General features: G+C 39.2%; 4 protein-coding genes across 7 annotated transcripts; 2 read left to right on the forward strand and 2 right to left on the reverse strand.

The window, feature by feature from the left end:
* Nucleotides 1-441: 441 nt before the first annotated feature.
* On the reverse strand, nt 442-3,449 carry LOC119991629 (ELL-associated factor 2-like). Of its 2 annotated transcripts, none has more exons than XM_038837999.1 (4): nt 3,121-3,449; nt 2,616-2,947; nt 2,091-2,133; nt 442-1,104 (listed from the first exon to the last, which is right to left on the reverse strand). In XM_038837999.1, exons 1-4 carry the CDS (start codon nt 3,215-3,217, stop codon nt 683-685), a joined length of 894 nt encoding a protein of 297 aa, XP_038693927.1. In that variant the 5' UTR covers nt 3,218-3,449; the 3' UTR covers nt 442-682. The 2 variants fall into 2 exon arrangements, with proteins under 2 accessions (XP_038693927.1, XP_038693926.1); XM_038837998.1 differs by having other exon boundaries at nt 3,056-3,443.
* A 208-nt stretch (nt 3,450-3,657) lies between these two features.
* LOC119991626 (protein PIN-LIKES 2) lies at nt 3,658-5,915 on the forward strand. The gene is made up of 2 exons (XM_038837994.1): nt 3,658-3,835; nt 4,199-5,915. The coding sequence occupies exon 2, from the start codon at nt 4,235-4,237 to the stop codon at nt 5,594-5,596; it is 1,362 nt and encodes a 453-aa protein (XP_038693922.1). The 5' UTR covers nt 3,658-3,835; nt 4,199-4,234; the 3' UTR covers nt 5,597-5,915.
* Nucleotides 5,916-6,156: 241 nt separating this feature from the next.
* LOC119991630 (probable ribose-5-phosphate isomerase 2) lies at nt 6,157-8,486 on the forward strand. Its single transcript, XM_038838000.1, has 2 exons — nt 6,157-8,253; nt 8,339-8,486. Exon 1 carries the CDS (start codon nt 6,544-6,546, stop codon nt 7,369-7,371), a length of 828 nt encoding a protein of 275 aa, XP_038693928.1. The 5' UTR covers nt 6,157-6,543; the 3' UTR covers nt 7,372-8,253; nt 8,339-8,486.
* Nucleotides 8,487-10,024: 1,538 nt separating this feature from the next.
* LOC119991627 (loganic acid O-methyltransferase-like) lies at nt 10,025-22,153 on the reverse strand. 3 transcript variants are annotated; one of them, XM_038837996.1, is made up of 3 exons: nt 21,980-22,153; nt 11,227-11,892; nt 10,025-10,544 (listed from the first exon to the last, which is right to left on the reverse strand). In XM_038837996.1, exons 1-3 carry the CDS (start codon nt 22,046-22,048, stop codon nt 10,191-10,193), a joined length of 1,089 nt encoding a protein of 362 aa, XP_038693924.1. In that variant the 5' UTR covers nt 22,049-22,153; the 3' UTR covers nt 10,025-10,190. The 3 variants fall into 3 exon arrangements, with proteins under 3 accessions (XP_038693924.1, XP_038693925.1, XP_038693923.1); XM_038837997.1 differs by lacking the exon at nt 21,980-22,153 and adding an exon at nt 11,969-12,124; XM_038837995.1 differs by lacking the exons at nt 10,025-10,544; nt 11,227-11,892 and adding exons at nt 19,986-20,515; nt 21,197-21,877 and having other exon boundaries at nt 21,980-22,140.
* Nucleotides 22,154-23,569: the final 1,416 nt, after the last annotated feature.

Consider the following 23,569-nt stretch of genomic DNA (forward strand, 5'->3'; position numbering starts at 1 on the left):
CATCTCAACTGGCTCCAGTACAATCCTACTTGAGCACACATCTCTGTATGTTATATGTTAAAGTCTGAGGGATTGTTGGGGTTTTGACACGTGTTTCCCTTGGAAATATAGATATAGGTTTGAGTTCGCAAATCTAAATCATTAACTTTTTGAACATTTTTCAGAAAGTAAATATCACACCTGTCCATTTGTGCCGATCTCAGTAGAAAGCGGATATAAGGTAAAAAAAACCCTTTTGTTCCGATCTCGACACTTGATAGAGACAGAGTGCAAGGGTTTTCTGGGTTGAACGTTTGGAGTGTTTACGGGTTTTCTAGATTCAATCTTTGGGTGGAAGCTGGTATGTGTAAAATTTTTAAGTCATTTGTCTCGTTAAGGATGTAATAGCTTGATGATTTTAACTTATCTGATATAATATATCAGAGAACATGTTCCATCATGTTACAGCTGCAATAATATAGTTGATTTCATATTTTATTTCACAATCTTGTAGGAAAACTGTCATCAGAGCAACAACATAGGGAGATATGGTAAATCAGATTGTAAATTATATGATTCACGACAAGGTTGCATCATGCATTGGATCCACCCTAAAGAAAATCGGAACGACCTGGTATGATCTTGGATTACTGAATAGTCTTAAGAGTGCTTTTCAGACAGCTTTGATAGTTCAGCCAATCTCTCAGATGGAGTTGATCGAGTCCCCATCACTGCCTTCACTATCACTGCTGCTGCTTCCACTACCACTGCTGCTTCCACTGCTACCGGTTGAAGTTGAAGTTTGTTTTTCCCTCTCCACTGCCTCCATCTGGGCTCTCAGTGCTTCTGCAGCATTACGACCCTTGTCTGCTTCATCACCACTATCATCTACATCAGCAATCTCATCATCAGTGTCATTATTATGCCGTGCATTCATGTCAAACCCAACATCAACATTCTGCTCATCTCGGTTCCCCTCAACTGGTAAGGCAGCACCAAAGAGGTCTTCAATATCTATATCTTGATGATCCTCGGTTGCATCATTCTTAGGACCTGGTGAGGCAGCAGATACGTTTGGTTGATCAGACAGAGATTCAGCAACTCCCTTACCAGCTCCATTTGCACCTAAAACCGATCAAATGTTAATATATATATCTAAAGGCATGACTTTAACGGGACAAATAAGAATATACTGCATTCAACTATTTGCAAGCTAATATATTAGAGAGGCTACTAGTTTGAAACCTTCTTCGCACAGCATTTGCCTTCTTTAAGCAACTTCAAAATTCCATCATTATATAAGGGCAGCTAATTTTAGGTACTATGTCGCAGGAGACCTAACTAGCTACGAACTACTTGCATGATTCCAAAATACATGCAACAAACCTCACACCAAAATTTAAAATAAAATAAAAAATTCTTCTAATTCTAGGGCAGCTCCTCCCTTGCCAACTTCTACACAATGGATAACTCAACACAGGGTTTTCCATCATTCATATGCATTTGCGATTGGGTGCTGAAAAAGTGAAAATGGTTGCAGCACACATAAGGAGACCTTATAAGGTTCCTACTTCCTACTACATGCTATACAATCTCTACTTAGTCATTTTGTGTGTGTCAAACCACAATTTGAAAAAGGTACGTGATAAATTTTTTGGTTTAGGTCATTCTGAGGGAGTAACTGGCATGAAATACTGCTAATAGTATTACATTCACTATTCCATCAAAGCAGTCCATAATATGACCAGTCCAAATACAGATAAGGTTTAAGAACACTGGCAGACTTATTACGTCTGCTTATCAAGATCCAAAAATCAAACTAAATGGCTGCTTAATGAAATGGGACAAAAACAAACGAATAAAACACTATACAGATCAACCGAAAAAAGAGTGTACGTGAGGTCATTAAAGTGTAACAACTGATTGAAGATGGTTGATAAGAAAAATTGAGAATGTCCTAAAAGGCAGCACAATGAGAATGAAACTAAGCTTCTCCACTAGTCCACTGGAATGACAAACGATTCAGAAACAAATTGTTTACATCTCCATTATTGAATAATACAACAAAGCATCACATAAAAAAAACTTATCACCATAGAAAGGACACAAACCTGGAATCTCTGGCTCTCCAATATCAATTCGTTCCACCTCCACCTGTACCAAGTAGGACAAAGTTAGGGTGAAACCAATTAAAAGAATGAGAATCCATTTCAAAGTTATGCTGTCCAGATAATAGATGAGGATTATCACCATGTTGTATCCACACAAAATTTCAGGACTGAGAAACTCCACAACACTGCAATCCTAGACATCATAGTCAATAAATCCTAATTGCAAATAGCCGTAAGGTTGCATTTTTAGTAGTAGTTTAGTACTAATTGATTTTTCAACAGTGCAATATGAGTAAGATAATTGAGTTTTCTGCTGGAATTTTCTTGGTACCAACAGATTCTACTTCTTCAATTTGTCATCAAACATGAATCAAGATTGCAATAAAATGCAAGAGTTCATTCCCTTCTTAAACTCGAAGGATTCAAACAAGTTCTAAATTTTTTCTCCGGCATTACCCACATCAAGGAAAATATTGTAGAGCAACCTGACATTGATCAACTAAGTAACTGTAATCAGAAACTCACCGGCACTGGAGGAATAGTGCTCCGACCTGTATTCACTGACTTCGAAGACTTTCCAGCTGGAGATAGCCGAGACTCTCCTGCCGGCGCAGATTCACCCGGCACCCGGAGCCGCCTAAGCCGATTGACAGCCCGGTGAAGCCGCTCCAACCGGAAAGTCTCACCATCGAAAAATAAAACGGCATCGTTCTCCTTGTAATCCTCGCTACATCCTTCAAAGGCCACATTCGATTTCCCAGCCTGACTGTTTTGGAACTCCAAGGAAACTCTATTGTCTTTGTTCTTATTCAACGATCCCGGTTTTGTCTTATCGATCGACGCCGGCTTAAATTCATCTGCAATATTACCCCAAATTCACAAATTAAATAAAAAAATTGCTTCAATCGCTATTTAAGAGAGAATTCGTTATCGATCTCCTCAGTTTTTTTTATCTCGCGACTTACATCGAAGAGTGCAGTACTTGTTAGAGGTATCGTCATTGAAGGAAGGGCCGAGAGAGAGTGTGTACCATTGATCGGATTGGGGCGCGTTCTGGGGCTCCTTTTTGGCATTATTTGCCATTCTCGTGGAAGATCAAGAAATTGCAGAGAAGCTAAAGAGATCATGATATACAGTCACAAGTTTGGACTTCGGGATGGATTCCAGGTTGGACAATTTACCAAATATTTACATTGTTGTAGATTGATTTGACATATTTAATTAATCAAACAGAATTGATTTACATTCTACTCGATCTCAGTTTTAAATTTGACAAAATTTTATGTTTGGTTTCGAATTTTAAACAGACAATTTATGTATAAATTTGATTTAATTGGAATGGAATAAATTCTATCATTTCCATCTAACAGAGTTTTGTCAGCCTTATCTACTCGTGTATGAGTGGGACTTGCAATGACAGGGACGGTGACAGGTAGCAGAGACATGAATTGGGCGGGTTCGGAGCCCATGGAAAAGGTCAGCCCAACAGAGCAAATTACTGGGCCCAAAAAGCCTTTTAAGAATTTTGTCTGGGCAAATTTGATATTATCTAATTAGTTAATAATCCCAATCATACCAAGGTTCGTAAATGAAGTCCCGGTCAATGTCTTAAACGCCCAAAGCAGCTGAGGATTCTCTCGTGATCGAATCTCAAAAGTTTTGTCGTGAATCTCCGTAATCTTGTTTTGGTTGCTTCTTCTCTACAATCCATTTAGATCTCTAGAATCCTCGTCCTATTCTCATCGGTATGTTCTCTCTCGCTTTCAAATATTATCCTTGTTAGCGGTTCTCTGTTTCGTTTTCGATTTTTTGTGGGATTGTTTGATAGCGATTCTCCCTTGATTTTGGGCTACAATGGGCATTAGTTGTCGAGTAATTAGCATGAACGGTAATTATTGGTTTAATCCCATCGTTGTATTACTTCGATTGATTTTTCATAGGGATTAGGCATTAGGTTTTACTTTCTTGAGCATGTGTGAGAGGTATGATGCGTTTGAACTTTTAACTGATGTTGAATCTATTTGGGGAAACTGTAATTCTTTGGGGTTTCTTGATTGTGTTGAATTTTTGTTTTGATTTATTGTCTAATTTCCTCTGGTGTGTTGCAGAGGTATACTGTTGTTGATTTCAAGTGTTGCCGCAAGATGTATCGTTACTTGAGTGAATTGTATCAAAATAATGTGAATTCTAGCGGAGCAGATCTGCTGAGTGCCATTGTGCCTTTGATGAAACTTCTCTCCCTCACCATTATAGGATTGGTTATTGCACACCCCAGAACCCAAATCATCCCAAAGGCAACATTCAAGCTATTGAGTAAGCTTGTTTTTGCCCTGTTTTTGCCCTGTCTTATATTTACTGAGCTGGGTGAAAGCATTACATTGGAAAGCATTGCTCAATGGTGGTTTATCCCAGTTAATGTGTTGGTTAGTACAATCATTGGCTGCCTCCTTGGGTGTTTAGTGGTGGCTATATGCCGCCCACCTCCAGAGTTCAATAGATTTACAATAATCATGACTGCCTTTGGAAATACTGGAAATCTACCCCTTGCCGTTGTTGGATCTGTGTGTCATACTGCCAATAATCCGTTTGGACCCCATTGCCACTCTAGAGGTGTAGCTTATGTCTCTTTTGCTCAATGGGTTGCTGTGATTCTTGTTTATACTCTTGTTTATCATATGATGGAGCCTCCGTTGGAGTATTATGAAGTTGTTGAAGAAGGGGTTGAGATTGAGGAGCAGCTGCCCGTTAATGTTAATGATATAAGCAGGCCTCTCCTTGTAGAAGCTGAATGGCCTGGAATGGAGGATAAAGAAACTGAACATTCCAAAACACCCTTTATTGCAAGGATTTTTAACAATGTCTCAAATCTTTCACAGACCTCTATCCCTGACCTAGAACATTCAGCAGACGGTGGTGGGAACAGTCCCAGGTCGATTAGGTGTTTGGCTGAGCCCAGAGTAGTCAGGCGGATGAGGATTGTTGCTGAACAAACTCCAATACGGCACATACTTCAACCCCCAACAATTGCTTCTCTACTAGCTATCATTATTGGAATGGTGCCTCGAGCAAAAGCTTTTTTCTTTGGATATGATGCTCCGTTATCCTTTATCACAGACAGTTTGGAGATTCTTGGTGGTGCAATGGTGCCTTCTGTGATGCTTATTCTTGGAGGTATGCTTGCTGAGGGGCCAAATGATTCTATGCTTGGACTTCGAACTACAATTGGCATAATTGTGGCAAGGCTCTTGGCGCTTCCTTTATTTGGCATAGGGATTGTTGCGGCGGCAGATAAACTAAATTTTATTGTACAAGGTGACACAATGTACATATTTGTGCTATTGCTTCAGTACACAACGCCAAGTGCCATTCTACTAGGAGCAATTGCAAGCTTGAGAGGTTATGCGGTCCGCGAGGCTTCAGCACTTCTCTTCTGGCAGCATGTTTTTGCACTCTTCTCCCTGTCCCTGTACATTGTTATCTATTTCAAAGTTATGATTTACATCTGAGGTAAACTTCCTTCCTTGAAGCCCCATCTGCCAGATGATTGGACTGATTGGTGGGCAAATGCCATCAGACCCTGTCCGCGAGAGTGCATAGCTTTAAATAAGACGAACTCATGTGCATGCTTAATGGAAGTTATGCTTCTTTATTACAAGTCGTTCTGAGTTTCAAGACAAGTCTTGTCCTGCAATATTACTTCCAGGAACTGATTTATGTAGATTCCACGATTTGTATTTCTTGTGCCACAACAAAGATAAACCAACAAAATCTCATTGTTGTATCCACCAATTCATCCATACCCCATCAAATGTTGCTTTTTGAGCATCCATGCCCCAATATCTTGTCATTGTTGTGGTTGCTATGTAGCCAATCAACTGGGGAGTGAACTTGTCATCTTTTATGGTTTTGGTTGATGGCCATTACATATTTTACTTGTCGTCATCTAAACAGGAAGCACCTTGCCTTTTGCTTGGGACAAACCAAAAGATCAACGAACACAGTTGTAATAGAAAAATACGAAATACTGCAGAATACTGTACATAGATATGTCGGAAATACTTGGAATCAATGGAAAATCTAGGAAAGAGTGTAAAAAGACGGGCATTGAAATGAGATCCACTGATTGCGAATTATGCGGATAATGGTAATCGTCGAAGCAACTTCTATGTTTAAAGTTGTCTTTCCCGAGAACCAAAAACCCAAAAGTCCAAAACCCAGCCTTGCCCTACTAGCACCCTTCCCTTCCCTCATCTATATATAAACAAACAGACCCTACCCCCTCCACCACCACACAATCCTGGGTCACCTTCCATCCCCCTCTATATGCATTTCTTCATCATAATGAACCATTTCCTCCTACTCCCTCTTAGCTTTCTATAACCTGATTGATTTGTTCTTTTGGTTTATTCCATTTTGATTTACTATAAAGTTTGATTCTTTTTGACGAACGAAGATGGCAATCCCTTATCCCCAATTATTTGCTACAGTGAAGCCGCCAATGGAGGCGGGTTTGCCTTCCCAGTCTTCGCCTCTGTCGCTTTCCCCTGTTATTCTAACCCAAGACGATTTGAAGAAAATCGCCGCCTACAAGGCTGTTGAGTTCGTCGAATCCGGGATGGTTCTTGGATTGGGTACGGGTTCTACGGCCAAGCATGCCGTCGATCGAATCGGGGAATTGTTGCGACAAGGTAAGCTTAAGAACATTATAGGCATACCAACATCGAAGAAGACCCACGAGCAAGCCGTATCGTTAGGAATTCCACTCTCCGATCTCGACACTCACCCCACCGTTGATCTTGCCATCGACGGCGCTGATGAGGTGGACCCGGGCCTCAATCTCGTCAAGGGACGTGGTGGGTCATTGTTACGCGAGAAAATGGTCGAGAGTGCTTGCAAGAGATTCATTGTCATCGTTGACGAGTCCAAATGTGTTCATTTTATTGGGGAAAGTGGGCTTGCAATGCCTGTAGAGGTGGTGCCGTTTTGTTGGAAGTTCTCAGCGCAGAGGCTTCAGAACCTGTTTGAATACGCGGGTTGTGTGGCCAAGCTGAGGACGGAGAAGGAGAGCAGTTCCCGGCCTTTTGTGACGGATAATGGGAACTTCATTGTGGATTTGTATTTCAAGGAGGACATCGGGGATTTGAAGATTGCCAGTGATAAGATTTTGAGGCTTGCTGGAGTGGTGGAGCACGGCATGTTTCTGGATATGGCTTCTACAGTGATTGTTGCTGGGGAGCTGGGGATCACCATCAAGCATAAAGGGGATCACCATCAAGAATGATTGGGGAAGTGGAGTTAGTTCTTTTTTGCCTCCATTGATTGAGAGATTATCTAACATTGTTACCTGTTTAGGAGCTTTGATACGATTTTTTGATTTCTCATCGTTCAAAGGAGAATAATTTATTGCGGTAATAGGGGAGGGATTAGCATATTTTATGTAAGTCTTAGGAAGGGCTTACTCAAGTTTTGGTGTTTAACTGTCTTGAGGCAGAACTTAGAAAGGAATAGTGGGAATAGTATGATTCCATGAATCTCAATATAATGGAATGGACTTGGTCAAGATCTTTACTACAGTCTAAGCGCCTCTTATATTTGTTTATTGGATGCTTTACTGTTTCTCTGAGATAGTTAGTTTGTTGATTTTGTCATCTTTCTCAGCATTTCTTTCAAACCATGTCATTTTTCTTCTTAGTTTCCATAATATGATCGCTTGCAGTTCATTTCATCTTGTTAAGGTATCATTTTGATGATTTATCAATATTTGGTGAATTGATGGAGTGTATTAGTAACCTATTTGTCTACTTAGTTGGTGCATACCATTTATGGTTTTCCTCACTCGGCAAGCAGCAGCTGAACTATTAATTAACGGTACCTGATTATTGGAATCTTTGCTGGGGATGTTGCTTCTCTCATCAGTTTGTTGTCTTATTTTGCATGTTTCATATCACATTCAATTTGTTTGTTCAATGGAAAGGTTAGGGGAATCCATATGTAACTATAACAGGTCTGGAGAGGCCAATGACCACATTATGTGTACGATTTTATTTCCATATCATGTGCCTTTTCGTCTTATTATTCACTCTTGTGATTAATCCTCCATTCGATTTTCTGTGTATGATTTTTTATAGCTACTAACCCGTTAGAGACTCAGACTGCCCACAAGGTATGCACCATTGGATAAGTCAAGAAAATATTTCAATATTTTGTTGATAAAATAAGCGCCTGAGGCCAAGCATTTCCCTCTCTAGTTAGGGGAGAGAGGTTTCTGATCGTGGCGCACTATTGGTGGGATTGGCACACAATGTCAATCAGGGGTTCCACAACCGCTTGGCTGCTCGTCTCTGCAGTTGAAGCGAGGGATTTGCCCTACATTTTACCATTCGGGAAAGGAAAAAAGTAGTTCGTGTCTATATTCTGAAGGTGTGGTGATTACTTTCTTTGAAGTGCATTATGTGGTGCTTATATCTTCTTGATATTTGCTTTAGGTGTGTGTAGGAGACTCTGGTAAGCAATTGGTTGCTATTTCTGTGTCAAATACAGGATTTTGTAAAGTCCTCTTATCTTTGCAAGGTTCCCGATGCCTGTAGTTTTTGAATGGCACTTGAGAATAAAGTTTCTCAGCTTTGCGACATCGTCCATTTGCTTACAAAGAACCAACAAGTGATGCAGCCTCGATAAGGTTTGCTGATTTTCTTTTTTTGTTTCACAGTGATTTATTGCATTCATGATGTCAAGTAATGGTGAAACATTTTGAGGCCTTTTTGTTAAACTGTGTACGATTCATTGCAGTTTTGTCGAAAGCTCGATTTTTGTATGGACTAATGCAGGCACGCCGGAAGTCTGGTTGGTTGATTCACCACATTTCCGGAAGTGGGATTCTAATCCGACTGCTTCATAACAACATTTGACAGTGGCACCAGAACCTATGTTATGTGGCTGGTGAACCCTTTTGAGGCTTTCAATGGTAAGAAACATGAGAATTGTCCTTCGCTTATCGCTTAGGAGGTACTGCGATCGTGAGCTCTGTAAGTACTTTGATTGATGTTGCAACTGGGTTTTGCCCATTTTGCTGGAGTTGAAGAACTGATTATCTAGTCCACACGGGCTCCTCTTAATAGTTTCCAAAACAGGCTTCCTTGTTCTACAAGAAGCTAATCTGTACTTAAAACTCCGGCACCTGAAACGCCTCCACCTCATCAAAACTCAACCAGGATTCACTCCTTTGGGGACTATACATAACTTGATGATGTACTGATGAAATGTTATTTGAACAAGATCTATTCAATTGGTATGTAGAACATTCATCAAGTTATGTATAGTTGTATACAACTAAATTAAAACAGAGTCAACTAGTTGGTGGGCCGTCAGTGAAGGCCATAGATACAAACAACTAAGAACAAATACTCCGGTTAGCCGGCAATAGGTAAGAATCTTCTGCAAGGAAATCACATTTGATTAAAAAATTAGTTCTCAATAAAACAAAACCTGTAATACATGTGTAAATGGTACGAAAATGGAACATGTTGGCATATTCGCTATAGCCTAATTAGTTCTCTCTCTGGACTTGAGGCTTATGGTGCCGAGGTTGGGTTTCAAACCAACTATATGTGATATTTCCTTGTGGAATCTTGGTTCCCGTGAGCTTATCTCACTTTTAGGTCTCTACCTGTCTTATGGCTTTGACCCAGTCTAACATGTAGAATCCTGGTTTCGTGAACTTATCTCGCTTTTAGGCCTATACCTACCTCATGACTTCGGCCCAATCTTACCGATCGTTAGTGCATGTGGAATCCTGGTTCCGTGAGCTTATCTCACTTCTAGGCCTCTACCCACATGACTTTTGCCCAGTCTTATTTGTCATCAGCGTAGTGCGGACTGTTTACGGTCAATAAGTTGTTCGAAGGACATGCTGGATTCGTTGATTCTTCGGTTACCCAAAAAAAATATTGAAGTGGATTCAAGGTTTTGGATAAATGATAACTCAACATTGACCCTTTTTTCTTTGGAATACAATTGATACTTAAAATTGAAATTGAAAGCAACGGTAAGATCAGGAAACGGCAGCAGTGTGAAATTTCCTCCATTGTGTAAAATGGGATGTTATTCGGAGACTGCATTCTTCTTCAAGAACATGAACAAATTTTCCAACTTTTCGATTCGGGTAAAGGCAGGCGTCTTGGAGAATTCGAAAAGCTTCGCCGTATACCTTTCAAAAAGTTCATCAATAACTTCAGAACCAAAGTGCTTGCTTAGGATAACTTCCATGGCTGCTCTGATATGTGAACTAGTAAGTCGAGCATCCGCAGGAGAACTAAGCTTAGGTGGGTAATATGTCTCCTCGACCTCTTCAATGCTGAAACAACCCATTTTGGAAACCAAATCTTTGACGTCAGATGCAGTTGGTATGAAAATGGGAAGATTGAACGAGTCCACAAGAGCTTCACTCACTATACCCTGCAATAAAATTCATTGGCGTACATAACATAATAATACAATCAAGTTATAGAATAAAAAAAAGAAACTGACCTTTTAATGATTTAGGTATATTTTCCGTAATTTTGTGGGTTTTTTTTTAATGTTTTCACTACATTAGGATTGTAGCCAACCTAAGGCTTATTATCTTCTCTCTTTTACAAAATATCAAAACTTGAGAGTTCTCTCTCTATCTAATGGATTCAAGTGTTGTGTTTCCTTACGATTTTTTTGGTGACAAAGGAACCCATCGAAAGCATAGGCATAGCCCACCGGACTCCACCCCAATGATAAACCCACATGCCACATACAATACCCCACAAATCACATTGATCGATTAAGTCTTGGGCCGTAGTCCAGTGCGAAAATGACGTGGTAACGTCAAATCGCTCCAGAGTATTGTAAACCCACAAGGTCACATGCAATATCCGCAAATCACATGGGTCGGTTAAGTCATGGGCCGAAACCCAATGCAAAAATAACGTCAAATCATGTCAGAGTGGGTGTTAGAACCCGTGACCTCCCACGCACATGAGCTAAGAGAGGTTCAAACAATTAATTTAACCATATGAACCAATGACTGAAGTCAAGGTCAAAGGGTTGTGTTTTCTTAGTTGGTTTAATCGTCAGACAGATTAGATATACACTAATTTTAAAACCTCACCTCCTTTGCCATATCTCCGAGTGTATACGCCAAACACTCAAATACTTGCATTAGAATAGAGTCAGCAGGGGCACTTCCCTCAGGCCGGCATGGCATCAGAATGACCAGCAATCCATCTTCTGCCATCTCCATTGACCTCGACTTCAAAAATGCCTCCACGTCTCTTGAAAATTGAGCAGCATAAGCCTTAACAACTTCATCAGGACTCCTAACATATGTAATTCTCCCCTTGTTCCATGTAACTGAGTCTACCTTCATCACTTCATCAGGAACCTTTCTTAACCAATGGAGAGCAAAAGCTGAATGCATGAAATTAACAGAGGCCTTGGGGAATAATTGTTCATGGAAGGAGCCTGCGACTCCTGCAGCAAAGTATTTTCTGTCTGCAGGAAGGGCTTGGAAGAGGGTATTGAAATCATTGCCAATAAGGTCATTGAAAAACACAAGAAATTCCGGTTTTTTCGACTTGATACGTTGAGTCTTGAACTTGAGCTGCACTGAGTCTAATATAGTTTGGATTGAAGCAAAAGTGTTTGGTCCAACTGAACAGCCATAATCAACAATGGTGAAGGGTTCCTGGTTAGAATCATCACAGAACTTCCCAATTTGAAGATTTTCTTTTATGGAATTGCTTAACAACACCTTTGCCACATCTGATCCTGCTTCCTATACCATATTGAATGGAAAAACAAAATCACTTTCATCATCATAAAGCAGATATAACCCAAGAAGGTTTTGATACCTGGAACTTGGAGTTCTGGGTGTAGCTGTAGGGGCCGTCTCCTCCATTCATTGCAATTGATTCCTCCATGATCTGGTGTGGCTATGGTATCAGTCGCCTCTCTCAGTCTAGATTCTCTGATATTTCCGTTACTCTCTGAATGTTCCATACTTATGTAAAAACCAAGAGTAGATGCGTGTAGTACCCGATTTTCGTCCGGCTAAAATACAAAAAAATACAAAAATGAGAAAAAACACAAAAATGCAAAAAAACACATTTGTTGTACCTATAAGCCCATAAATATTCTCTTTCTTGGATTCTTAAGTCCACAAATACTCATATCTTAGCCCAATTCATACCAACCTATGTTCAACATTTGTTGGCCCATTTCATGAAGAGCTAATTTGCTTGTGTCCACTACCATCTTGACCAATGTCTTGATTATCATTTGAAAGCCCACCACATGATTTGTCAAACCCATTACTATTTCCACCTATACATAAATACACATATATGTATATCTCTCTTGACATCATTCCATGCATCACCATCATTTTAGTGCAAATTGATGTGCAACTCCACTTAAATTCAATGGTGGTGACTCCATTTACATTCAATGGTGGTGAATCCATCATTTTAGTGCAAATTCAATGGTGGTGACTCCATTTACATTCAATGGTGGTGAATCCACTTACTTAGTGCAAATTGGTTATTCAATGGTGGTGACTCCACTTAGGTTGCCATGGTTGGTCATTCAATGGATGGGTAGCTCCTAATTTCCTATAAATAGAGAGCTAAGGGAGAGAGCTAAAGGAGAAGAGCAAGATAGAGAGCTAGGGGAGAGAGCTAAGGGAAGAGAGCAAAAATAGAGAGCTAGGGGGGAAGAAAAAGAAAAAGAGAGAAAGAAAAGGGGAGAAACTTCTTGCTATCAAGTTCATCAATCATCAAACTTTCCTGTTATTTTTTTTGCTACAACAATCTTCTCCAATGCGAGCCTCTACAATCAAGGACTTCAAATTGCAGGATTTTCAAGACCCTAATCTGTCCGAGATTAGCAGACTGCTTTAAACTTTGAATTTTGCTCTGAAATTTTGATATAGTGTTTATTGAGGTGTTGTGACATTGTATATAAAATTTCGTTGCATTTCGACCTCATTTGATAGGTGAAATCAGAGTTGAAAAATCTGTGCGCAATGTGTGGTTTGAAAATCTGTTTTGTGCAAATCTTGATTCTTTGATATGTTGTCATTTCAATTAAGGAAATCATAAGTTGATTTCATTTATCTGGATTATGGACCATATTTGATTTCATTTATGAATTTGCCATAAGTTGGCAATAATGGATTAAATTGGCAAATGACATTTTTTCCAAATAATCATTTATACCATAAGTTGGTATTTAAAATTAAAACCTACCAAAAGTTGGTAGGGCATTTTATCATTTACACCATAAGTTGGTGTTCAAAATCAAACTTACCAAAAGTTGGTAGTACATTTTATCATTTATACCATAAATTGATGTTTAAAATTAAATCTACCAAAAGTTGGTAGTGTGTCTCCAAATAAAAACTATCATAAGTTGATAGTAATATTCCAAACCTTTTTTCAAACACTATCATAAGTTGATAAGTGTTATTTCAAACCCTTTTTCCAAAGCTATCATGAGTTGATAGTATTTTTCATACCAACCTTTTTCTCAAAATAATTATATCTTGCAAAGAGCAAATTTCCATAAGATAGCCATTAGATTAATCCGGGTAACCGTTTTCAAACGGGAGTTGTGGGGTGCCTAACACCTTCCTCATACTCAATCGATCCCCGTACCCTTTTCTCTGGTTCGCAGGTTTTTACGGTGTCCAATTGCACCTTAAATCAATTGGTGGCGACTCTAAACATTTTTCATCCTTTCAAACGTCGGACTGCGTCGTGACCCCGGTTGCGACAACTATGAATTTGCCATAAGTTGGCAATAATGGATTAAATTGGCAAATGACATTTTTTCCAAATAATCATTTATACCATAAGTTGGTATTTAAAATTAAACCTACCAAAAGTTGGTAGGGTATTTTATCATTTACATCATAAGTTGGTATTTAAAATTAAACCTATCAAAAGTTGGTAGGGCATTTTATCATTTACACCATAAGTTGGTGTTCAAAATTAAACCTACCAAAAGTTGGTAGGGCATTTTATCATTTACACCATAATGTTTAGAGTCGCCACCAATTGATTTAAGGTGCAATTGGACACCGTAAAAACCTGCGAACCAGAGAAAAGGGTACGGGGATCGATTGAGTATGAGGAAGGTGTTAGGCACCCCACAACTCCCGTTTGAAAACGGTTACCCGGATTAATCTAATGGCTATCTTATGGAAATTTGCTCTTTGCAAGATATAATTATTTTGAGAAAAAGGTTGGTATGAAAAATACTATCAACTCATGATAGCTTTGGAAAAAGGGTTTGAAATAACACTTATCAACTTATGATAGTGTTTGAAAAAAGGTTTGGAATATTACTATCAACTTATGATAGTTTTTATTTGGAGACACACTACCAACTTTTGGTAGATTTAATTTTAAACATCAATTTATGGTATAAATGATAAAATGTACTACCAACTTTTGGTAAGTTTGATTTTGAACACCAACTTATGGTGTAAATGATAAAATGCCCTACCAACTTTTGGTAGGTTTTAATTTTGAACACCAACTTATGGTGTAAATGATAAAATGCCCTACCAACTTTTGGTAGGTTTAATTTTGAACACCAACTTATGGTGTAAATGATAAAATGCCCTACCAACTTTTGATAGGTTTAATTTTAAATACCAACTTATGATGTAAATGATAAAATACCCTACCAACTTTTGGTAGGTTTAATTTTAAATACCAACTTATGGTATAAATGATTATTTGGAAAAAATGTCATTTGCCAATTTAATCCATTATTGCCAACTTATGGCAAATTCATAAATGAAATCAAATATGGTCCATAATCCAGATAAATGAAATCAACTTATGATTTCCTTAATTGAAATGACAACATATCAAAGAATCAAGATTTGCACAAAACAGATTTTCAAACCACACATTGCGCACAGATTTTTCAACTCTGATTTCACCTATCAAATGAGGTCGAAATGCAACGAAATTTTATATACAATGTCACAACACCTCAATAAACACTATATCAAAATTTCAGAGCAAAATTCAAAGTTTAAAGCAGTCTGCTAATCTCGGACAGATTAGGGTCTTGAAAATCCTGCAATTTGAAGTCCTTGATTGTAGAGGCTCGCATTGGAGAAGATTGTTGTAGCAAAAAAAATAACAGGAAAGCTTGATGATTGATGAACTTGATAGCAAGAAGTTTCTCCCTTTTTCTTTCTCTTTTTTCTTTTCTCTTTTTTTTCAACTTAAATAAAAATAAAACAGAATAATAATAATAAAAAAAAAACTTTCACACTCTCCAAGAAATTACGAATATTTGCACAGTGAGGCAGGGTACATAACAGACGATCAGGATTTAATCCCAGCAGGACCTTCTAAGCTGTCTGATAAGAGATTCCAACGGAGGTGGAGAACATGACTCTAATGGTGATGGTGGTAATGAAGGAGAAACTGACAGCGATGGGGGCGGAGAGCTAAGAGTGGAGGATGACGGTGACGGTGATGATGATGATGAACATAGATCACAAGTCCCCGGAAGCTTAGGAAGAAAAGAGTTGTCCTCAAGCGGGAAAATAACAGTGGATGGTGACAGTCAAGTAAGTACTGATGTGACAGGCACCGCAAATGTCTTCGTATATGTAGAGCCATTTCCGTCTTCATCTTCATCTCAATTGCAAAAGTGTGTTTTCTCTCTGAGCTATCTTCATCTCCATCTCCATCTCCATCTTCATCTCAATCATTCCTGACAAAAGTGTGTTCTCTCACAAAGATCAAGAGCTATGCCGAGACGCTCGCGCACCATCGCCTCAAGATTACAGTCCAGGCTTGCGTTGTTCAACAAAGCTGAAATTATTCCTGAGTGTAGAATCGACGAAACGGTACAGCGAGAAGCACTCAACAAATGGGCGATGCGCTACTTGAGGGAGCATTCCTTGCTGTTTCTAGTAGACCCAGATCCAGAAAATGACTTACTGGTGTATCCTCAGATCGTTCGCTCCTTCTATCACACTCTCATCGAGCTACCACGAAGTGAGCGGACTAGGAATCAACTGGTTTATCAGGTCATTCTAGATGGTATAAAATTTCAATTCACGACAGTAGATCTGTGTTGCTGCTTGGGATATCCACCAGTAGATGATAAGCCCACTGGATCTCGACAACCGATCTGTGCGTCAAAGCAGAAAATTGTTGATGATATGTGTGGAGGAAAAAAGAATAGGCACAGCAACGCTACACGCCGTGCTTACTTGCCTTCAAAGATGTGGTTGCTGGATGATGCTGTCAGGAAAAATCTGTGCCCTATTAGCCATGAGCAAGAACGACGAGGAAAATTCTTGTCAGTCTTATACTCTATGTATAAAGGGCAGTGGTTTGATATTGGGAAGATCTATCTGGCCATTATCTTCAAAGCCAAGGATTTTGTCGAGACGAAGCCAACAAAGGCGGGGAAGTTATTTTTCCCACGGCTTATCACAAGGTTGCTTTTGTTCAAAAGCATTCGACCTCCTCGGCCTCAAGCATCTTTGGGATATCAGGTCACCATGCTAGAAAGAAGGACATGGCGTCAGAGCATCAACCATTTGAAAACAACTTCTGCTGGAAAGAAGCAGACCCAAGAAGGTCCCTCAGCATCACCACCTGGTGATTCCTCATCAGTAATTGCAGCATCTCCACAATCAGATCGCATGCGTGCAGCGATAGCCCGACTAGAGATGGGGCTACAAACACTAGAAGATGGACAACACAGGCTGGAGCACATGTTGGTAGCAGTCATGGATATGATACGGAAGTGAAAACATAGCAATCCAACAGTCAGAAATTTTGGGGAGTTATGTGAGCAGTTTGAGGAATTCCATGTTGCTATTATGGGGAATGATCAAAACTTTGCTGTTAAGCCTTGCCATGTCCTTCAGGTTTTAAGCTTGACCATATTTGATTTCATTTATGAATTTGCCATAAGTTGGCAATAATGGATTAAATTGGCAAATGACATTTTTTCCAAATAATCATTTATACCATAAGTTGGTATTTAAAATTAAACCTACCAAAAGTTGGTAGGGTATTTTATCATTTACATCATAAGTTGGTATTTAAAATTAAACCTATCAAAAGTTGGTAGGGCATTTTATCATTTACACCATAAGTTGGTGTTCAAAATTAAACCTACCAAAAGTTGGTAGGGCATTTTATCATTTACACCATAAGTTGGTGTTCAAAATCAAACTTACCAAAAGTTGGTAGTACATTTTATCATTTATACCATAAATTGATGTTTAAAATTAAATCTACCAAAAGTTGGTAGTGTGTCTCCAAATAAAAACTATCATAAGTTGATAGTAATATTCCAAACCTTTTTTCAAACACTATCATAAGTTGATAAGTGTTATTTCAAACCCTTTTTCCAAAGCTATCATGAGTTGATAGTATTTTTCATACCAACCTTTTTCTCAAAATAATTATATCTTGCAAAGAGCAAATTTCCATAAGATAGCCATTAGATTAATCCGGGTAACCGTTTTCAAACGGGAGTTGTGGGGTGCCTAACACCTGGGACTTGTGATCTATGTTCATCATCATCATCACCGTCACCGTCATCCTCCACTCTTAGCTCTCCGCCCCCATCGCTGTCAGTTTCTCCTTCATTACCACCATCACCATTAGAGTCATGTTCTCCACCTCCGTTGGAATCTCTTATCAGACAGCTTAGAAGGTCCTGCTGGGATTAAATCCTGATCGTCTGTTATGTACCCTGCCTCACTGTGCAAATATTCGTAATTTCTTGGAGAGTGTGAAAGTTTTTTTTTTATTATTATTATTCTGTTTTATTTTTATTTAAGTTGAAAAAAAAGAGAAAAGAAAAAAGAGAAAGAAAAAGTTTGTCCTCAAACGGGAAATGAACAGTTGAGTGTGACAGTTTTGTTTTTTATTATTATCTAGTTGAAAAAAAAGAAGGAAGAAAAGAGTTGTCCTCAAGCGGGAAAATAACAGTGGATGGTGACAGTCAAGTAAGTACTGATGTGACAGGCACCGCAAATGTCTTCGTATATGTAGAGCCATTTCCGTCTTCATCTCCATCTCAATTGCAAAAGTGTGTTTTCTCTCTGAGCTATCTTCATCTCCATCTCCATCTCCATCTTCATCTCAATCATTCCTGACAAAAGTGTGTTCTCTCACAAAGATCAAGAGCTATGCCGAGACGCTCGCGCACCATCGCCTCAAGATTACAGTCCAGGCTTGCGTTGTTCAACAAAGCTGAAATTATTCCTGAGTGTAGAATCGACGAAACGGTACAGCGAGAAGCACTCAACAAATGGGCGATGCGCTACTTGAGGGAGCATTCCTTGCTGTTTCTAGTAGACCAACCCTTTTTCCAAAGCTATCATGAGTTGATAGTATTTTTCATACCAACCTTTTTCTCAAAATAATTATATCTTGCAAAGAGCAAATTTCCATAAGATAGCCATTAGATTAATCCGGGTAACCGTTTTCAAACGGGAGTTGTGGGGTGCCTAACACCTTCCTCATACTCAATCGATCCCCGTACCCTTTTCTCTGGTTCGCAGGTTTTTACGGTGTCCAATTGCACCTTAAATCAATTGGTGGCGACTCTAAACATTTTTCATCCTTTCAAACGTCGGACTGCGTCGTGACCCCGGTTGCGACAATGCGCCTGCAGCCTGCAGGCCTAAAAAAAAAAGACAAACAACTGTTAGATACCTTAACAATAATACGACAAGAAACAAACAAGAACACCAATAAATTAATTTATGTGGTTTTCTAGCTTGATCAATGTACTAACCAAGGACAATCGAAAGTATCTTGGCATCGGTGGAGTGTCGATTTGAGAAACTCTGACGGTCAAATCAGTAGACAGAAGGCCAAAAGAAAGGATGCAAGTGGGGATGGCTGTGACCATGGAAGGAGGAACGACATAAGAAGTGTTTCGGAAGAAGATGGGAAGGTAGGGTGCAATGTGAGCTCAGAGAGAGTCTAAGTTTGATTCGATCTAGTTCGACTTCCCTTCGCCAGGGAGAATAAAGGATTTTTATACTTTGTATAGAACAAATGGAGATGAGTTCACTCCATGCTCAAGGATGACCTATAATGACAATGATTCGGGAGAGGCATGTGTCAGAAAGAGGTGTTGACTTGATTGGTGGCAAAAAGAATTTGTCACCAATTAATGCTCGTCCTATGAGATAGGATAGGTGCAAACTCCAAGGTGACATGGCGTAGATAACCTTGCAATCTTATAGCCAAAAAAAGGTTTGTGATTGATCATACTTTGAGGTCGACCCTAGTGATTACGGGTGAGGCAAGGTGAAGCGAAAGAGGAGTAGGTAGGCAAAAAGTAGCCGGACGTAGATGATGTGGACAGGATGTCCAGTCATGCACGTGATGTGAACAATAGTAACGAGGTATACGGTTGCCACATGACATACTTGAGGTGGATGATGTGGACAGGATGTCCAGTCAATGCTCTAGTCTCTAGTCTCTACAGTTGGAGCGAGGGATTTGCCCTACATTTTACCATTCAGAAAAGGAAAAAAAAAATAGTTCGTGTCTACATTCTGAAGGTGTGATGATTACCATCTTTCGAGTGCATTGTGCGGTGCTTATATCTTTTTGACATTTGCTTTAGGTGTGTAGAAAAGACTCTGGTAAGCAATTGGTCGCTATTTCTGTGTCAAATACATGATTTTGCATCATTTTGTAAAGTCCGACACCTGAAACTCTTCCTCCTCCACCCCATGAAAACCCAAATCTGGATTCACTCCTCTGTGGGGACTTTTGTCGAACATCATCGCTGCATGTCCGCTTCGCAGTAGAATTACCCTCCACATATCGGTTGCAGAAAATGAATTCTCAATAAAACAAAACCTGCTATATGTATGTAAATGGTGCAAAAATGGAACAAGTTGGCATATTGCCGTGGATTCAAGGTCTTGATAATACAAATTGACACTGAAAATTGAGATTGATAGCAACAGTAACATCAGGAAACAACAGCAGCGAGAAAATTCCTCCACACTGTAAAATGGAATGTTAGTTGGAGACTGCATTCTTCTTAACAAACATGAACAAATTTTCCAACTTCTCAATTCGGGTAAAGGCAGGCTTCTTGGAGAATTCGAAAATCTTCGCCGCGTACCTTTGGAAAAGTTCATCAATGACTTCAGAACCAAAGTGCTTGCTTAGGATAACTTCAATGGCTGCTCTGAGATGTGCACTATGACGCTGAGCATCCTCAGGAGTACTAAGCATGGGTGGGTAATATGTCTCCTCAACCTCTTCAATGCTGAAACAATCAATTTTGGAAACCAAATCTTTTACTTCAGATGCAGTTGGTATGAAAATGGGAAGATTGAACGAGTCCACAAGAGCTTCATCCACTATACCCTGCAATAAAATCATTGAGTACATAACATATCATGAAATCCACCCCCTCCCTACAAATCAATATTGTCCGTTTTGGGTTATCTATTTCCCGTGGAAACATTGATAGAAAATCCACCCCTTACCTCGAACCAATATTATTCGCTTTGAGTTATCTTGTTCCCGTAGATACATCGATCATGCACGACTTTGTTCTTCCTAGGCCTTCTCACCTTAATGGTGCTTAGGTCCAAGGAAAATGTTTTAGATGTGTGAGAGGGTGTTGGTCTTTACTTATAAACCACATACTTAATGGTACTTAGGCCCAAAAAAAAGATCTTGGATGTGAGTCTTTATTTATAAACTATATGGCTTGGATTTCTCCAATCAATATGGGACAAGTCTCGACACTCTCTCGAATTTGTGGGTTGGGTTGTGTCAAACTCCACAAGTAGATATGTAGAGGTCTTTCCAACTCGATTCAGACTTTGTGCCAATACCATATTTTAATTTGACCTAATCAAATCCACTTGATGTATTGTCCGCTCTAGGCCTAAGGCTTCCACGGTGCGCCTCAAGTGTTATGGAGATGAGCCATCCTTATAAGCTACATGATTTGAGTTTACCGATTTGGGATATTTGACACGACATACAACACAATCAAGTTACAAAACAGACAGATATACACTAATTTTAAAACCTCACCTCCTTCGCCATATCTCCAAGTGCATAACCCAAACAAGCAAAGACTTGCATTGGAATAGAGTCAGCAGGGGCGGTTCCCTCAGGCCGGCATGGCATCAGAATGGCCAGCAATCCATCTTCTGCCATCTCCGTCGACCTCGACTTCAAAAATGCCTCCATGTCTCTTGAAAATTGAGCAGCATAAGCCTTAACAACTTCATCAGGACTCCCAACATAAGTAACTCTCCCCTTGTTCCATGTAACTGAGTCTACTTTCATCACTTCATCAGGAACGTTTCTTAACCAATGAAGCGCAAAAGCCGAATGCACGAAATTAACAGAGGCCTTGGGGAATAATTGTTCATGGAAGGAGCCTGCCACTCCTGCAGCAAAGTATTTTCTGTCTACAGGAAGGGCTTGGAAGAGGGTGTTGAAATCATTGCTAATATGGTCATTGAAAAACACAAGAAATTCCGGTTTTTTTGACTTGATGCCATGAATCTTGAACTTGAGCTGGACTGAGTTCAATATAGTTTGAACAGAAGCAAAAGTGTTTGGTCCAACTGAACAGCCATAATCAACAATAGTGAAAGCTTTCTGGTTAGAATCTTCACAGAAGCTACCTTCACAGAAGCTACCAATTTGAAGATTTGCTTTTATTGAATTGCTTAACAACACCTTTGCCACATCTGATCCTGCTTCCTATACCATATTTGATGAAGAAAAAAAAATCACTTTCAATCATCATAAAGAATATATAGACAAGATTTTATATATGCATATAACCCAAGAAGTTCTTGAGACCTGGAGCTTGGAGTTCTGGGTGTAGCTGTTGGGGCCATCTCCTCCATTCATTGCAATTGATTTCTCCATCCTCTGGTGTGGCTATGGTGTCAGTCTCCTCTCTCTTATTGAAGATACCCTGATTTTTCTTAAGTAAAAACCATCAGTACATTAAATATCCCTGCTGGCCTAAAAAAAGACAAAAGAAAAACGTGTTAGGTAAAGCAAATACGTACAATAAAGAAATAGGAACCCCAAGAAATCAAATTTACGTGGTTGTCTTAGAATGTTTGGGAAAAAATAAAAATATATTTTTCCTCAAGAATGGCGTCAAACGGGACAAGTTTTGCGGCCCACTTCATCTTTCTTACTAAAAGTCTCCTTCATCAAAACCTTATTTTCTTGGGGGTAGGTTGATATTCCCTTTCATTTGTTTTTAACCACATAAATTAAATTAAGCTACTCGGCTTTGTGGACTTATGGGTCTGGGCCCACATGAGCTGTGGACTAACCCAATAAATCTCCCCATCCATCTGTTGTGACTTGTGAGGTTCACTTTTACCCACTACCAAGTCATCTCTTGTGTGTAAATATGTTTATTATTATTACGATAAATTGATAATCATTACAAAGTTAGATTACAGTTGGACTTTTCTGTCTCGTCCTTTTTTAGATTGTGTAGTTTCTTTTTTCTTCAGAATAATCATATTTAAATATTTAATTAACAATATAAACACATGTGAGAATTAATTTGTAAAATAACCATTGATGCTACTATCAGTAGCGTCATTTGTTACAAAGACGCTGGTAATTTAGAATGACCATTTTTTCAAATTAATTCTTGCGTGTATTATATTACTAATTAAATATTTTAATATGATTATTTAGAAAAAAAAAACTCGAGGTTGTGACACAATAATCCTATCAAGCTCAATCAATTGAGATGGGAAACCCACTTTAGTAGGTGTCAATACCTGCTCCTAGATTCCAATTTTTTCAGTGTAAAATTCGCGCATTCGTACACAAGTAGCTTTCATTGAAGATACACTGCCGTAGAGAAGTCCACTATGTGTTAGAGCATCCACATCAGATTACCTAAACATGAATCTGTCTGTAAAATAGGGAAAGATTATAGAGATTTTGTCAAAATAGAGCTCTGCATCAGATTACCTAGAGGTTCCCTATTTTACAGAATATGAACAATAGTTCCCTACATCTAGAGAACCACTATTCACTTCCCTAAACATAAAATAACATTTTTTACTACTTTACTTTCTCCTCTCTCCTCTCTCCTCATTTTTTCCCTCCTCTCTCTCTTCACTCCTCTCTCTCTCCTCACTCTTTCTCTCTCCTCACTTTTTCTCTCTCTCCTCACTCCTTTCTTTCCCTCTCTTCTTTCTCTCTCATCTATTTCTCTCTCCTCTCCTCACATTTTGACTCCTTTCTCTCTCTTCTTTCTCTCTCCTCACTTTCTCTCTCCTCTTTCTCTCTCTTCTTTCTCACTCCTCACTCTCTCCTCACTCCTTTCTTTCTCTCTCTTCTTTCTCTCTCATCACTCATCTCTTTCTCTCTCCTCTCCTCACTTTTTCACTCCTTTCTCTCTCCTCACTT

Source organism: Tripterygium wilfordii, chromosome 22 (genome assembly GCF_013401445.1).
Source record: "Tripterygium wilfordii isolate XIE 37 chromosome 22, ASM1340144v1, whole genome shotgun sequence".
Taxonomy (NCBI): domain Eukaryota; kingdom Viridiplantae; phylum Streptophyta; class Magnoliopsida; order Celastrales; family Celastraceae; genus Tripterygium; species Tripterygium wilfordii.

Bases quoted from the DNA above. Each gene is read 5' to 3' on its own strand.
- LOC119991629 (XM_038837998.1), bottom strand. From the start codon at position 3,173: ATGGCAAATAATGCCAAAAAGGAGCCCCAGAACGCGCCCCAATCCGAT. The intron at 2,134-2,615 runs GTGAGTTTCTGA...TACTTGGTACAG, and splicing joins GCACTATTCCTCCAGTGCCG to GTGGAGGTGGAACGAATTGA. The intron at 1,105-2,090 runs GTTTGTGTCCTT...GATCGGTTTTAG, and splicing joins TGGAGAGCCAGAGATTCCAG to GTGCAAATGGAGCTGGTAAG.
- LOC119991630 (XM_038838000.1), top strand. From the start codon at position 6,544: ATGGCAATCCCTTATCCCCAATTATTTGCTACAGTGAAGCCGCCAATG.
- LOC119991627 (XM_038837995.1), bottom strand. From the start codon at position 22,048: ATGGAGAAATCAATTGCAATGAATGGAGGAGATGGCCCCAACAGCTAC. The intron at 21,878-21,979 runs GTCTCAAGAACT...AATATGGTATAG, and splicing joins CCCAGAACTCCAAGCTCCAG to GAAGCAGGATCAGATGTGGC. The intron at 20,516-21,196 runs GTGAGGTTTTAA...ATTTTATTGCAG, and splicing joins TTGGAGATATGGCGAAGGAG to GGTATAGTGGATGAAGCTCT.
- LOC119991626 (XM_038837994.1), top strand. From the start codon at position 4,235: ATGTATCGTTACTTGAGTGAATTGTATCAAAATAATGTGAATTCTAGC.